Raw genomic sequence first — 13,770 nt, forward strand, 5'->3', positions numbered from 1 at the left:
GCTGATTGCTCCCAGTGACTTTCTGCTGTAATTGCAGTAAAAGGTGGTTGACTCAGAACCCAAATATTTGTAAAAACATATTTGAAAACTAGTTATACTTTTCCATTCACCTCACCACGACATCAGTACTTTTGCAAGGCTCTAAAAAGTATGTGTTAAATTTGCATCTGTCTGAGGTTCGAGAGCCAATAGTCTTTACACACTTTCTTCAGTGCAGTTGCTCTGTTGGTCGGGATGAAGATGAAACAAATTAAATACACCAATAGGTTAATACTACCTCCTTTCGAGTCCATCGGTTATCCAGACTCAAGTCCCTGCTGTGATAAATACGGTGCAGGCTTCCCTCGTCCACATTAGCTCGACATTTGCTCATCTTAAAACATGCTGGGCAGACAATTTTTTTTTTCCTTTTTTCAGACCCCATCTTTATTTCTCAAACACCACATAGAATCTAACCCGCTGGTTGCCCTCTTTGGTACCATCTGAAAGATTGACACTCCTCTGACCCTCTGTAAAATACCATGCATTATTTTTCACTTCTCTCCTGGCTACGCACGGCTCTGCTAAAATGGAGGGACACGACCCCGTTCGCCCACGCTCAGTGGTCCCGTTTAAGCCTAAAAAAGATCTCTGCCTCGGTTAGCAACTCCAGAGGAAAGTTTCGCAAGATGTGCAGACCTTTATCTGAGGTGTTTTTCTTCACGGTTCATACTCGGAACCCAACTTTCAGCACCCTCAAGCAGTCCTTTATAGAAACAACGAAGCTGGTTTCTAAATGGGGAATGTGATGGTGTCACATGTAGGATGACTTTCTTAGTTCTTTGAAGATTAGCACCAAATGATTCTGTTCAGTTTGTACCACAACACAATGCACATTCTTTTCATTTTAAAGACTACAGTTAATTTGAATAATACTTTATAAGGGGAATATTTAACTATTCAAACCTTTGTAAGGACTTCCAATAGGTTTTAACACTGTCAGGCTTTGTTTGCAATAGAGATGTTTTCTTTGTTTTTTGTTTTTTTTTTTAAAAAAGCACAAACTACTTTGCAGTGTTCACTGAAACTACAGTGATTTATGTTATTTTTCACATTGTTGTTTTGGGGCCAGTGTAGGGATCAGTAAACTCGGCTCATCTCTTGTCACAAATACTTTCCATGCTGACAGCTGAGGTGAGACTGTGGCTGTGGATTTTCTCCACACAATGTCAGAAAAATCTTAAGATAACCCTCTAAAGGGAAGCGCAGGAGATTAAAACATGGCCTCAGAAACATACAAATAAACATTTCCAGCTTAAAGAAACAATGCATTGCCTGCGTTTGTTTGTGTTTCTGCGACCAGTGGCGAAATGCAGCCAAGAAGAAGCAGGAGGACGACAACTTTGGCTTTGCCAGAGAGCTGAGAGACAGAGAAAAGAGACTGCAAGCCCTGGAGGAGCAGCTGGAGCAGAGAGCCAGGTTTGACAGCTTCCGCTCTGCCTATTCCAGCTGACCAATCCGTCCATGTTGGGCATGAACATAAACACTGTATGTTTACCATGCTGAAACGTCACCTTCGCGAGTACTGCATATGCGAGCGGCTAGACTTATGCATCATTCCTGCACAGTTGGGATAACTGTCTAATGCCACAGCGTGAGCAAATGCTATCGGAGCTGTCATTCAGCTCGACGACATGTTGGAGATCAGAGCGTGCCAAAGCTGAAGGGAGGAAGCACCTGCCATCTGCAGCCTTTTTAAGCAGCCAGTTAGCATCTTTCTACTCCTCTTTCCTTCAGGAAGGATTTGTAAAATTCAAGATTTTAAACAGAATATATTTGGGATATGGACAATAAAGAAAAGTATCTGGGTTTTATAAAGGCAAAGATTTCTATTTCTTTGGATTTCTGTGGATTGTAAATGTTGCTGACTCCAGGTCAAAGAGCCATTTCTACCCTCTGTCCGACAAAATATTGCAAACTCGAGTTGACCTTCACAAAGAAAAGATCATTTAAAATATAATAAATGTATATGTTTTTATTCTGTAAACTACTACATGCTGCTAGACTTACTACTAGTGCCACCCTGGGCAGGTGCCCATATCAAAAACCACCACTAGGGAAACATTTCATGCATGTTGGCAGCATCTCCGCTAGTCTTTCACATTGCTCAACTTTTTTTTTTTTTCCTTCTAAATATTTTCCCATCATGCCATGAAGCAGTATTTTTACTCTAGGCTAATATTATGCCAAACACAGTTTCTTGACCCAGCTGTCGCTGCTCTGGATAAAACTTGCATCTGAAAGGACGTCCCTCTGTCGCATGTTATAGAAAGGAGCTGATTGCTCAGTACAGCCGTCTGTCGGAGGAAGCGGCTCGCAGAGAGAGACGGGCCATGTGGAGAGTGCAGCGAATGAGACTCCACGGAGCCAGGGAACAGTTCTTCATGCTCGACAGGCAGAAAATTCAGGTTGGTGACAAATAAATGCACAGAAGAATGAAAAATACGCATTTCTAAGGAGGCAGATAAAAAAACATGCAACAGTTTCTCAAGGTTTTCACCTTTTTATTAATTTCTTTTTAATTCAAAGATTTTGTGCCCACCTTTCAGGCATTGCTGGATAAATACCCCTTTGACCAGGAGAGCCCTCCCATGGCTGCATTGCCATCTGGTCCTTCATTAACGCCACAACAAACTCATGTAATAATTCCCTCATTATGGCAATAATTTTTCCATAATCTCTGCTTTGTTAGAAACTCACTTGGCACACTTGCTTACAGGAATTTCCCACTCAGGAGGAGCAGTCAGCAGACATTCGAAGATCAGAAGCTGCATCCCCGCCACTTAATCCGTCGGCAGCAGACCCTCCTCCCATCTCGGAGGACTCCGACATCAGTGACCTTCTCACTAAATCGCTGAAGCCTGACAGTCAGCAAGTGGATAACGCCTTGGAGGAGATTGGCTCTGACCTACCTGATGCCCGTCCTGCTCTGCAACTCGTTGACTATGACTTTAGTGCCCCCTTTAGCCCACTCGAGGGTATCGCCGGTCAATCTTCATCTCAGTCCAGGCCTCGGTGGGGACCTGCAGTGCAGCCTGACTTGATGCAGTACTCTGAAGCTTCCAGCTTGGGTACAGACCAGGGTCAGAATGAGCCTGTACCAGAACCAGAGGAAAGTGATGAGCAGAAAAAAGATCAAACTAAGACTGAGGGAGGTGAGGCAGACACTAAAGACAAAGAATCAGAGAGGGGAGATACAGCTGGTGGAGGTGTTTCTCTCCCAGTCCCTCAGAGTTCTCTCTCCATTGCCAAGATAAAGGTTCCAGACAGAAGCTCTCATGGCCATTCATCTGATGCTCATATAAAGGTTGGACAGAATGTCTCTGAGGTAACTGCTCCCCTGCCCTCCCCCAACGTTCACGGCCATGCTTCGGACTCGCATATCAAGGTGGGAGAACACGTGTCCGAAGTCGGCGCTCCCACACCGTCCCTCGGTGCTCACGGTCACTCCTCTGACGCTCACATCAAAATCGGGGAATATGTTCCTGAGTGTGTCCCTCCTCTTCCTGTCCCTAATATCCACGGTCACGTCTCACACGCCCACATCAAGGTTGGCGAACACGTGTCCGAAGTCGGCGCTCCCACACCGTCCCCCAGTGCTCACGGTCACTCCTCTGACGCTCACATCAAAATCGGGGAATATGTTCCTGAGTGTGTCCCTCCTCTTCCTGTCCCTAATATCCACGGTCACGTCTCGCACGCCCACATCAAGGTTGGCGAACACGTTTCCGAAATAGAGGCACCGTTACCGTTGCCGAACGTTCACGGCCACAGCTCTGACGCTCACATAAAGGTTGGGGAAAATGTTTCAGATGTTGTGGCGCCGCGGCCTGCACCCAGCGTTCACGGACATTCCTCTGATGCCAATATAAGAGTGGGGGAGTTTGTGTCTAACGTAGTGGAAGGAAGACCTCGTTGGAGCAAACACGGACACGCCTCGGATTGTGTCCTCCAGCCGGGTTGTGTGGTCTCTGGAGAAGAACTCCCATCAGCCCCTCTGCCTGGCAGCTCTTACGGTCACTCCTCAGACTCTGCTTTAGGCATTGGGTGTGTGGTCCAGGGAGAGGAGCCCAAACGAGCAGCGTTACCTGGCAGCGCCCACGGACATTCATCAGACTCTGCTTTGGGCGTTGGATGCGTCGTCACGAAATCCGATCCGCTTCCATCGCCGCTACCAGGCAGCGCCTACGGTCACTCTTCTGATTCAACACTGGGCATTGGCTGCGTGGTGCAGGGGTCAGAGCCGCCACCCGCTGCACTTCCAGGCAGCGCCTACGGTCACTCATCAGACTCTGCTCTGGGGGTTGGATGTGTAGTGAAAGGAAAAGAAGATCAAAAGACAAAGGACGAGGAAGATAAAGGTACTAAAACATGGAGGAAGTATTGGACTCTGTGTAGGCATTGGTTGGTTTCTTTCGGTTGAGTTTTTATTTCTATGAATCAAGAAGAAAATTAAGTAGAAAATTAGAGCCATCATACCTTTTGTTTTTCATTCGTCACTTTTAAATCCAGCACCTAATGTTCATGTCTCAGCATTCTCAGGTAAATTCAACAGATAAACAGATAAAGTATCAATCCATCATTAAATAACCATTGTGCAGCTTTTCACTGAAAACATTTATTTTTGATTGCAGTAACTGCCCATCTGTTTTAAAAGATTGCATGTGTATTAAATGAGACCTCTAACTAGATTGAGAAAAAGAAATAATACTTTAAAGTCTGATCTGCTGTAAGAGTCCATTTTAAAGTAATACATTTCAGGTGAGCAGCAATAACTTTCTTTTCTTAAATCCAAATTGTTTGGATGTCATAAAATGGGGCTTTTCAGTTGATTACTTTCATACAATGCTAAGCATAATCATAGATTTCAGTATGTTTCTGACTTGTCCTCTGAAGGCCAAATTAAAACCCTTTTTTGCAGCAAAACGTTATTTGCTTGTTTTTTGGAGAATGATCTCTAAATTTTTTCTCAGTTTTTCCTTCAGGCAGCCCCACCGATGACAGGATGGTGTGTTGGACGTCTGGGTTGTGGTTATCCCCTGGAGAGAAGTCCCAGCAGGAATACCTCTTGGCCCTGTCCGCTCAGTACCAGGTGGAACACTACGAGGACTGCTACAACTTACTGGGTTAGTGCAGAACACGGCTGAAAATAAACTTCATATTTCTCTTGGTTGAGGCGTTGCGTGCTTGGACAGCTATTCCCTCTGGGTCTGGATGATGTGCAGCTGAAAGGATTTTTCGCTCACTTTCTTTTTATGAGGTGAAACTGCCAACAAGGTGTTGTTTTTACAACTGGGTGCAATTGATTTTAAATTTCTGGGATCAATTGTCGCACATCCTCTTTGTGTTGAGCATAATACATTTGACTTGCTGAAATGACGGTCATTTCTGAAAACGAGGCTTATGTTTAGCTTTTGGAGGAAAGATCGTGGCTTGTTTAAGTCGCATCCTCGCTTTTTCACTCCCGGTTTGTTGTTTATTCATGCTGCAAGCAAATCAATCAGCATCTTCTCCAGCGAATTCCTCTTCCACGTCGCCGATCGAAGCCGGCAGACATAATTATTAGGGCCGGGTTTCCATAAATGCAGGGATGGAATCGACTGAGCAGGTGAAGCAACTTGCTTCTGGGTGATTACTGCTGTAATCAGTCTGAAACTCGCCTAACTACAGCCTCAATAAAAAACAACAACAACAAAAAAATCCAGACATCTTGTTTCAGTTATGTAACCTGCAGCTGTGAGAAAGACGTTTCCTCACCAGCACGCCTGTCTTCTCAACCCTTCACAGCTTTGTCCCCCGAGTCCCAGCTGCTGAAGCAGGTAACGCGGGGGCCCTGGGGCCTTCCCATGGACCCGACGCTCCGCAGAGCCACAGACACCACAGCTGTCCAGCTCAGTGAGATGGTTTCCCTGCCGGTGCTGATAAAGCACTCTGTCACCGCCCCACTCATCACGCAGTAAGTTCCCCTTCTGGAAGAGTGCATCGCGAGGAGAGGCTCTCTTTGTGTTGGGAAAGAATTAATGGCTTATTTCTGCAAGCAAATTAATGGTTCAGATTAAAGGTTTATCATTGTGCATGAAAAGTCTGGCGTCACGTTGAGATCAGTTTTAACTGAATCCAGTCTTATTTAATTTAAACCTGTTAAATGTTGCAGTTAAGAGCATAACTGACCCTGCTGGGAGCTTGTCGCTCCAGAATAACACAACTGTATGAATGCAGATTTCTAAAAGTGATGAGAAAGAGCACATATTTCTACAAACTGCATATTTAAACACTAATATAGTTCACTGTGTTGTCAGCCTACTTCCTGCTTGGTCAGGTTTTCCGTATTCGTATTCTGCAATGCAAATGCTTCTCTCCATGATGTGTCAACTCTGTTCCCAGTGTCTCCTTGGTGAATAAGGCTATAGTGGACTACTTCTTTGTGGAGCTGGGGGTGGAAAGACACTTTGAGGCGCTGCGCCACTTCCTGTTGATGGAGGATGGCGAGTTCGCCCAGTCTCTCAGCGATCTGATCTTTGAAAAGGTGACGCTCTTTTGCCTGTAATTATTTCTGTGTTGCAAGATTTTTTATTTATTTATTTTTCTCCACTTTTTCTACAGTCAGATTTGAAGGAGCCGTCAGTACTGTTAGCCTCTCTGCATGTGATTTGTGAGCGTAGATTTGCCGTGTTTAAAAATGTGAACTCACAGATATAAGGACCGTTATTGTCCAACCCTTACCAAAAGTGCTGCTAGCAGCACTTTTGGTAAGGGTTTTAATTTTCTCTCACTAACTATAATTAAATGCTGTTAGGCTGGTTTCACAGATTACTACGGCGAATAAAACAGCATTTATAGCAGCAGCCTGTAACTTTTATAAAGAAAATGTGCTTTTTACTTATTTGTTAAATCTGTCACTGTCATAACATGTGCTATCGGTGCTGTCTGTCTAACCAGGGTTCCTGCCATTCAATTTAACTTTTTCCCCCCCAAAAAATAATAACAAAATGAAATGGATGGATTCCTTCCTTGCTTTTTCTTTCTTGCTGTCTTTCCTGCTTGCCACCCACTGCTTTTGTTTTCCCTTTGTTCCCGGTCTCTTGTTTCTCCACATTTAAAGCCTGATCTCTGTAGAAATCTCTAACAGAAACTCGTAGTGAACTTTGGATTTTACAACAACCCCTGAGAAACCCTGTTTCCATCTGAAAAAGTGAAGCATTTCTCCATGAAAAAAGGTGCAGGAACCCTGTCTGTCTGATTCCACTGCTGGCTTTTAAGCTTCCTGTCGTGAGATAACAAGCGCAGCCGTCGCTCACACCTCAGGGCTGTTCTGCAGGAACATTCATGTACATCTGTCTCCTGGGGCCCATCAGACAGAAGGTGTTGTTTATTCAGCCAAAGCTCTAATTCTACTGATTGGGACACCTTCAACCACACAGGAAGCGGAGCCTTTAATCAGTTGTGTGTTTGTAAGACAAGAACTTGTTCTAAAAGTATATTTATCTAAAGATTAGGAACATTTAAGTCGTCAAATGTTTGCTTTGTGACGTTCCAGATGGCCAGCGGCCAGACTCCAGGCGAGCTGCTGACCCCACTGGTCCTGAACTCCATCCTCAGCAAGGCCCTGCAGTACAGCCTCCACGGAGACACTCCCCTCGCTCCTAATTTCACTTTCGCCCTGCGCTTCCTGCCCGAAACCTTCCACCCCCACGCCCCGGACTCCCTCAACTGCTTGGAGCTGCGCTACAAGGTGAGCTGCTTTGACGGAGCGGGTACCGCGGCGACAACCCTGACACGGGCGTGTTCGTCCCGGCGTGAATGTGACAGCCTGTCGTTTTTTGACAAACTGCTCGGAGTGCAGAAAACGAGCTTTATCTCTCACCAAAATAGGTGAGCATCATAGAGGAATTAGATTCATGTCATGCTCAGAAACTAATGGTGCACATATGGGCCCCAGCTCTCCTCTCTCATGTTTTCTGAAGCTGCCGACTCTCCGTCTTGTTCCTCCTCCTGCTTATCTTTACCTCTTTCTTCACATGTTCTGCCTCTTTATGTTGCCGTGTTTCTCTCACCCCCTTCACAATCCTCTCACCTACTTTATCAGCGGCTTCATATTCACACCTTTCTCTCCTGTCATCCGTCACTCTGCCTTTACCTGTTTTTTGTTTTTTTTTTCCTCAACACTCATTTCACCTCCTTGTTATTTCCTTCCCCTCTCTCAACCTCTCTTAGCTTTCCTGTCTGACATAGATCTATCTCCTCCAGGTGGACTGGCCGTTGAACATCATCATCACCGACAGCTGCATGAACAAGTACAACCGCTTGTTTTCGTTCCTGCTGCAGCTCAAACACATGGTGTGGAGCCTCAGGGACGTCTGGTTTCACCTCAAGAGGACAGGTGAGGGAAAGGCAGCTGCTGATGCAGCTCTAGTTCAAACTTCATCTCGCAGAAAGTAGGGATAAGATTCTGCTTTATACCAGGATCTCCAATGTTTATAGAAAGAAATGTTCGAGTTTTTTGTGTGATTTTATTTATTCAAAGCAGGAGTGAAACCCTCTGCTTTGAATAAAAGATAAACAAGGAATGTCGTTTATCTGTTTTCTTCATGGGGTTTGATTATATTCATCTGCCACACTTTGTGCACAAATCTCAGATACGGATAAACTAAAAGGAGGAAAACAAAGTCTTAAGATGGAAACGGATGATATTAAAAATATTTGCACAGCGCTAAAAAACGTGACCATATGTCATGTCTGTATTGTAAAAACTATAATAATAATCAATTTAACAATAATTAATTTTTACAACTTCTGAAGCTTTTCACATTTTGTCCCATTCCAACCACAAACTCTTGTGTATTTTACTAGGATTTTATGACAGAGCGACAGAAAGTACCGCTATATTTATCGAGTGGAAGGAAAAGGATGCATTCATCCATCAGACTAGATAGAGAACATCTGTGAACATCAATTTTCAAGTCTTACCACAGACTCTCAACTGGATTTCTAGCATATAAATATGCTGAAAAGCACTTGCAGACCCAAAAATATAACTCTTAAAACCTAAAATCATCAGAAATGCTGGTTTTTCAAAACTATAAACATATTCAAAACTATAAACTAATCATGAAGTATTTTAATTAAACAAATAATGTGATTTGTGATTGTACCTCCAAAACTTGAGTTGGTTTTTGCATGCTTCCCTTATAAAACTGAAGTCATCCAGTTTGCTTATTATTCTGGACTCGATTGAAGAAAACGAAAGAAAATACACTCAAAATCTTAAGACCAGTTAAAAAACTGCAAGAATTTGCATTTTGCACTATTGGATCTTAAGAATGTTCTAAGTAGAGCTTTACAATGTTAAAAGAAGAAATCAGCGTAAGAAACAAAAACTTTTGAGCGGAGAATTAATTGAAAACTGCATTTACACTCTAACATGATTTTTTCAGCTGATCAAAAGTTTAAGACCATAGCTCAAAAAAACCTGAAAACTCCCCAAAACATAAATCAAAGTGTCAAAAAAAGGACTCAGTAATGAGTAGCCTCCACCATTCTTGTTGATGACTTCAATCGTTTAGGCTTGATGCCAGTGTTTCCAGGAGGCTAGTGGGAACGTTGCTCCAAGTGTTGAAGATGGCTTCACGAAGGGCATCCACTGTCTGGAACTGATGTCCATTTTTGTAAACTTCCGTTGCCATCCATCCCCAAATGTTCTCAATTGGGTTTAGATCTGGGAAACATGCAGGATGGTCCAAAAGAGTGATGTTATTCTCTTGGAAGAACTCCTTTGTCAGGCGGGCATTGTGAACTGCAGCATTGTCCTGTTGAAAAACCCAGTCATTGCCACACAGACGAGGGCCCTCAGTCATGAGGGATGCCCGCTGCAACATCTCCACATAGCCAGCTGCTGTTTGACGCCCCTGCACAACGTGAAGCTCCATTGTTCCATTGAAGGAAAACGCACCCCAAATCATGATGGCGCCCCCACCACTGTGCCGTTTAGAAAACATCTCAGGTGGGATCTCCTTGTCATGCCAGTAACGTTGGAAGCCATCAGGACCATCAAGGTTACATTTTTTCTCGTCAGAGAAGACAACTTTCTTCCACCTGTCAATGTCCCATGTTTGGTGCACCCTTGCAAAGTCCAAACGGGCAATTTTGTGAGTTTGAAGAAGACGTGGCCTTTGAAGACGTTTTTTGTTTCTGAAGCCCTTCTCGCAGATGCCGTCTGATGGTTATTGGGCTGCAGTCAGCAGCGGGAAGGATCGTCCCGTGTCTTGACGGACAGCCAATTGGATCCTGCGGCTCAGAGCTGGTGAAATTTTTTTTGGGTCTACCACTTGACTTTTTTGTTCCATAACCCTCAGGATCATTTAAAAAATGCTAAATGACTGCCTTACTCCGTCCAACCTCAGCAGCGATGGCATGTTGTGAGAGGCCTTGCTTATGCAGCTCAACTATCCTACCACGTTCGAAGTCAGTGAACTTTTTTGCTTTTACCATCAGGAGGTCTTGACATTGGAGAGACTTGACAGAAAATGACATGGAATCCAGATTTTTGCACAGCTTTTGACTTTTAAAGACTATGGTCTTAAACTTTTGATCAGCTGAAAAAAATCATGTTTGAGTGTAAATGCAGTTTTCAATTAATTCCCCGCTCAAAAGTTCTTGTCTCTTGCACTGATTTTTTCCTTTAACATTGTGAAGATCTACTTAGAACCTTCTTAAGATTCAATAGTGCAAAATGCAAATTCTTGCAATTTTTTGACTGGTATTTTGTCTTTTCTCAGCAATAAAAACAGCATATTGGTCACTCTACATTGAAAACACTTGCTGTATTTAGCCAAGTTATAATACACCAACTAAAAGCAGATTTGTGTGCACCAAGCTGTAACTTAAAGCATAAGCCAATGAGTAAAGTCAAAGATATCATGAATTTGCGTTTATTGTTCCAAGAGATTTCCAGCCTAATGATCCTCGTGACGAAGACTATGATGTTTCTTCACCCTTTTCAACTGGGAAAGGGTGAAGTGTTCACTTGTTCTCACGCAGGGTGTCTTAAAATGTCTTAAATTCATGTATATAAAATTAAAACCACCCTGGACAGGTTGCCAGTCTGTCGCAGGGCAACACAGAGACACACAGGACACAGAACCATGCACACACACACTCATACCTAGGGGCAATTTGGAGAGGCCAATTAACCTGACAGTCATGTTTTTGGACTGTGGGAGGAAACCGGAGTACCCAGAGAAAACCCACGCATGCACAGGGAGAACATGCAAACTCCATGTAGAAAGACCGGGGCCGGGAATTGAACCCAGCCTTCTTGTTGCAAGGCAGCAGCTCTACCAGCTGCGCCACTGTGCAGCCCAGTGGCAGGACTAATTTAGTATATTCTATGTTGCTATTTTTTCTCGCATGACTTTTCTGTCAGGCAAAGGTTTGAGTCGCACATCTTTATTGCATTGTTTGACTTGAGGCTGTTGAGGCTGAGCTGCTGATGTACCCTTGCCTTGCTAGCTAGGTAGGTTGTAGCAGTGTGTGATAAGTATAAAGCTGCTGCCAAGAGCCACAAACACACCCTAGAAATGTCACAGTTGTTAGACCGGTGTTAAATTTTATTCACAATGTTCTTAAAAAGGTCCTAAAAGTTGTTAAACTTGAATTTGTGAAACCTGCATTATGTCTTGCAGCTCTGGTGAAAGGCGCGGGCCACTCGGTGCAGTTCCGTCAGCTGCAGCTCTACAGGCACGAGATGCAGCATTTTGTCAAAGTCATACAGGGTTACATCGCCAACCAGATCCTGCAGGTGTCCTGGACCGAGTTCACGGCCAAGCTGGCCACCGCCGGTGACCTGGACGGCATCCACCGCACACACGCCGACTACCTCAACAGAGCCATCTTCAGGTGACAACTGGAACTGCAAATGTATAACCCATAACATCACAGCACTGCTTCTTGTAATTGTTGTCTCTGCAGAAATTAGGTTTTATTTTTGACATTTGAAGTTTATTCTAGAGGTGATAGTTTGTCTTGGGATGTTTAATTATTAAATTATTTTTTCTTTAGGCACAGTAAGTTAGTCCTGCTTTTTGGTTATCTTGTATTAGCTCATTTTATTCTCCTCATAACACACTCATTCACATTCCAGTTGAATGACGAGGCTAACTTGCGAACCCGATGAATGATTTAATCTGCGTATGAATAATTCAGGAGAGGTTGTTACTATCACACCGAGGTGTTTCGTGGTTGTGTCTCGCCTTCGAAGGTCATTAAAAAGTTAACTTTAGTCTTTCTGTGACCTTTCTCTCCCCTCGCCCTCTCCAGGGGTCTGCTGACAGAGAAAGCAGCTCCGGTCATGAACATCATCCACAGCATTTTCAGCCTGATCCTCAAATTTCGGGCTCAGCTCATCGCGCAACCCTGGGACAGCCAGCAGGGGGAGGCAGTGCACCCGAGCTTCATTGCTATGCAGCAGTCGTACAACACTTTTAAGTATTACTCCCACTTCCTTTTCAAAGGTAAGACTGGAGGATATTGTTTCACCTCTGGGTGAATGTAATTTGGCCTCTGTAGTTGCAGTCAAGGCAAGACAGGAAAGATAAAAAAAAAGGTTTTTTACATCCAGAAATAAATTACTCCTAATTCTTTTACAAATTAGAGTAACAGTTACTGATCTTCCTGATAGATTTTAAGCAATTTTGTAACCAGTTTAGTGTATAGCTGAGATTTTATTGTACCTTAATACGGTTGGGTTCCTTAAGCAAATTTGGTGTTAGTAGTTTTAGATTTACGCTTTAGATCGTTTTACCTTTGGAACACCAAGTTGTGCTAAAGTTCCAGTCATCTGACCCAATTTGCTGCGCTCGGATGAAATGAAGCTGGAGTGAATAATCAGTATTAATCCAGTCTGGTGTAAACTGAAAATTGCTTGAACACCAGAGTCACTGTTCTGAGGAAAGCAGAGTGTGAGGTTATTTCGTGCAGCCTCTAAGAATGTTTGGAGAATTCAATAGAGGATCCTTTAACCTCAATTCATAGGTTTAAGAATTGAACGTCAATTCAGTTCAGTTGAATTGAGGCTCTGTGTAGAATTCTGACCCCATGTGTATTAAATATGAACTTGTGCATCCAATTCTCAAACTTAGAAACAATTAGTAAACAATAAGTACATTCCATTTTATTTTACCTCATGAAACATTATTTCAGGGGAAAAAAAAGATATATGTAAATATCAACATGTTATTCATGCAAATTAGTGTATGTAAGCTTCTGGCTTAATCTGCGTGATTCATGGCATAAAACATATTTCTCTTCTTTTCTTTTTTTTCCCACCCCTCCAGTGGTGACTAAACTGGTGAACCGAGGCTATCAGCCCCATTTAGAGGATTTCCTGCTTCGCATCAACTTCAACAACTACTACAAGGACTCTTGAGGTGCTCTCTGGTTTCCTGTTGTACATCGTTTAATTGGCTGAACCCTCCCCGTGGGCTGCTTTGAGAAGATATGTTGGATTTATGACGGTGTTCAAACGTCCTTGAAATCCCACCTCTGCTGTCCTCCATTTAGGAACCAAACGGTAATTAATGTTGAGCCCTTAATGGTTTCCATGCACTTAAACAATCAAGGCGACACGTGTGAGCTGAAGCTCCTGACTGTTGCAATGCATCTCGTACACATGTGGGTGTTCACTGATGTATATTTAAAGCTAATATAAATGAAGTGTTCATGTGTGAATACAAA

The 13,770-nt window shown here is 43.4% G+C and overlaps 1 protein-coding gene across 3 annotated transcripts in view; it reads left to right on the forward strand.

Moving 5' to 3' along the window:
* The window catches only part of tubgcp6 (tubulin gamma complex component 6), a 44,603-nt gene that overhangs the window by 17,596 nt on the left and 13,237 nt on the right, over positions 1-13,770 (forward strand). Inside the window, exons 14-25 of one of the 3 annotated variants that reach the window (XR_014087832.1) lie at positions 1,343-1,458; positions 2,309-2,447; positions 2,589-2,678; positions 2,759-4,400; positions 5,013-5,165; positions 5,827-5,995; positions 6,424-6,565; positions 7,577-7,771; positions 8,287-8,419; positions 11,721-11,934; positions 12,355-12,548; positions 13,371-13,606. Coding sequence is in view for 2 of the 3 variants with exons in the window: in XM_081607858.1 (XP_081463984.1) it covers positions 1,343-1,458; positions 2,309-2,447; positions 2,589-2,678; positions 2,759-4,400; positions 5,013-5,165; positions 5,827-5,995; positions 6,424-6,565; positions 7,577-7,771; positions 8,287-8,419; positions 11,721-11,934; positions 12,355-12,548; positions 13,371-13,462 (3,279 nt within the window). In the remaining variant the exon portion in view is untranslated. Of the gene's footprint in view, positions 1-1,342; positions 1,459-2,308; positions 2,448-2,588; positions 2,679-2,758; positions 4,401-5,012; positions 5,166-5,826; positions 5,996-6,423; positions 6,566-7,576; positions 7,772-8,286; positions 8,420-11,720; positions 11,935-12,354; positions 12,549-13,370 lie in introns of all 3 variants that reach the window. The other 2 variants (XM_081607858.1, XM_081607859.1) reach the window with 2 other exon arrangements.

The sequence above is a fragment of the Poecilia reticulata genome, chromosome 6 (assembly GCF_904066995.2).
Source record: "Poecilia reticulata chromosome 6, P_reticulata-male-v2, whole genome shotgun sequence".
Lineage (NCBI taxonomy): Eukaryota > Metazoa > Chordata > Actinopteri > Cyprinodontiformes > Poeciliidae > Poecilia > Poecilia reticulata.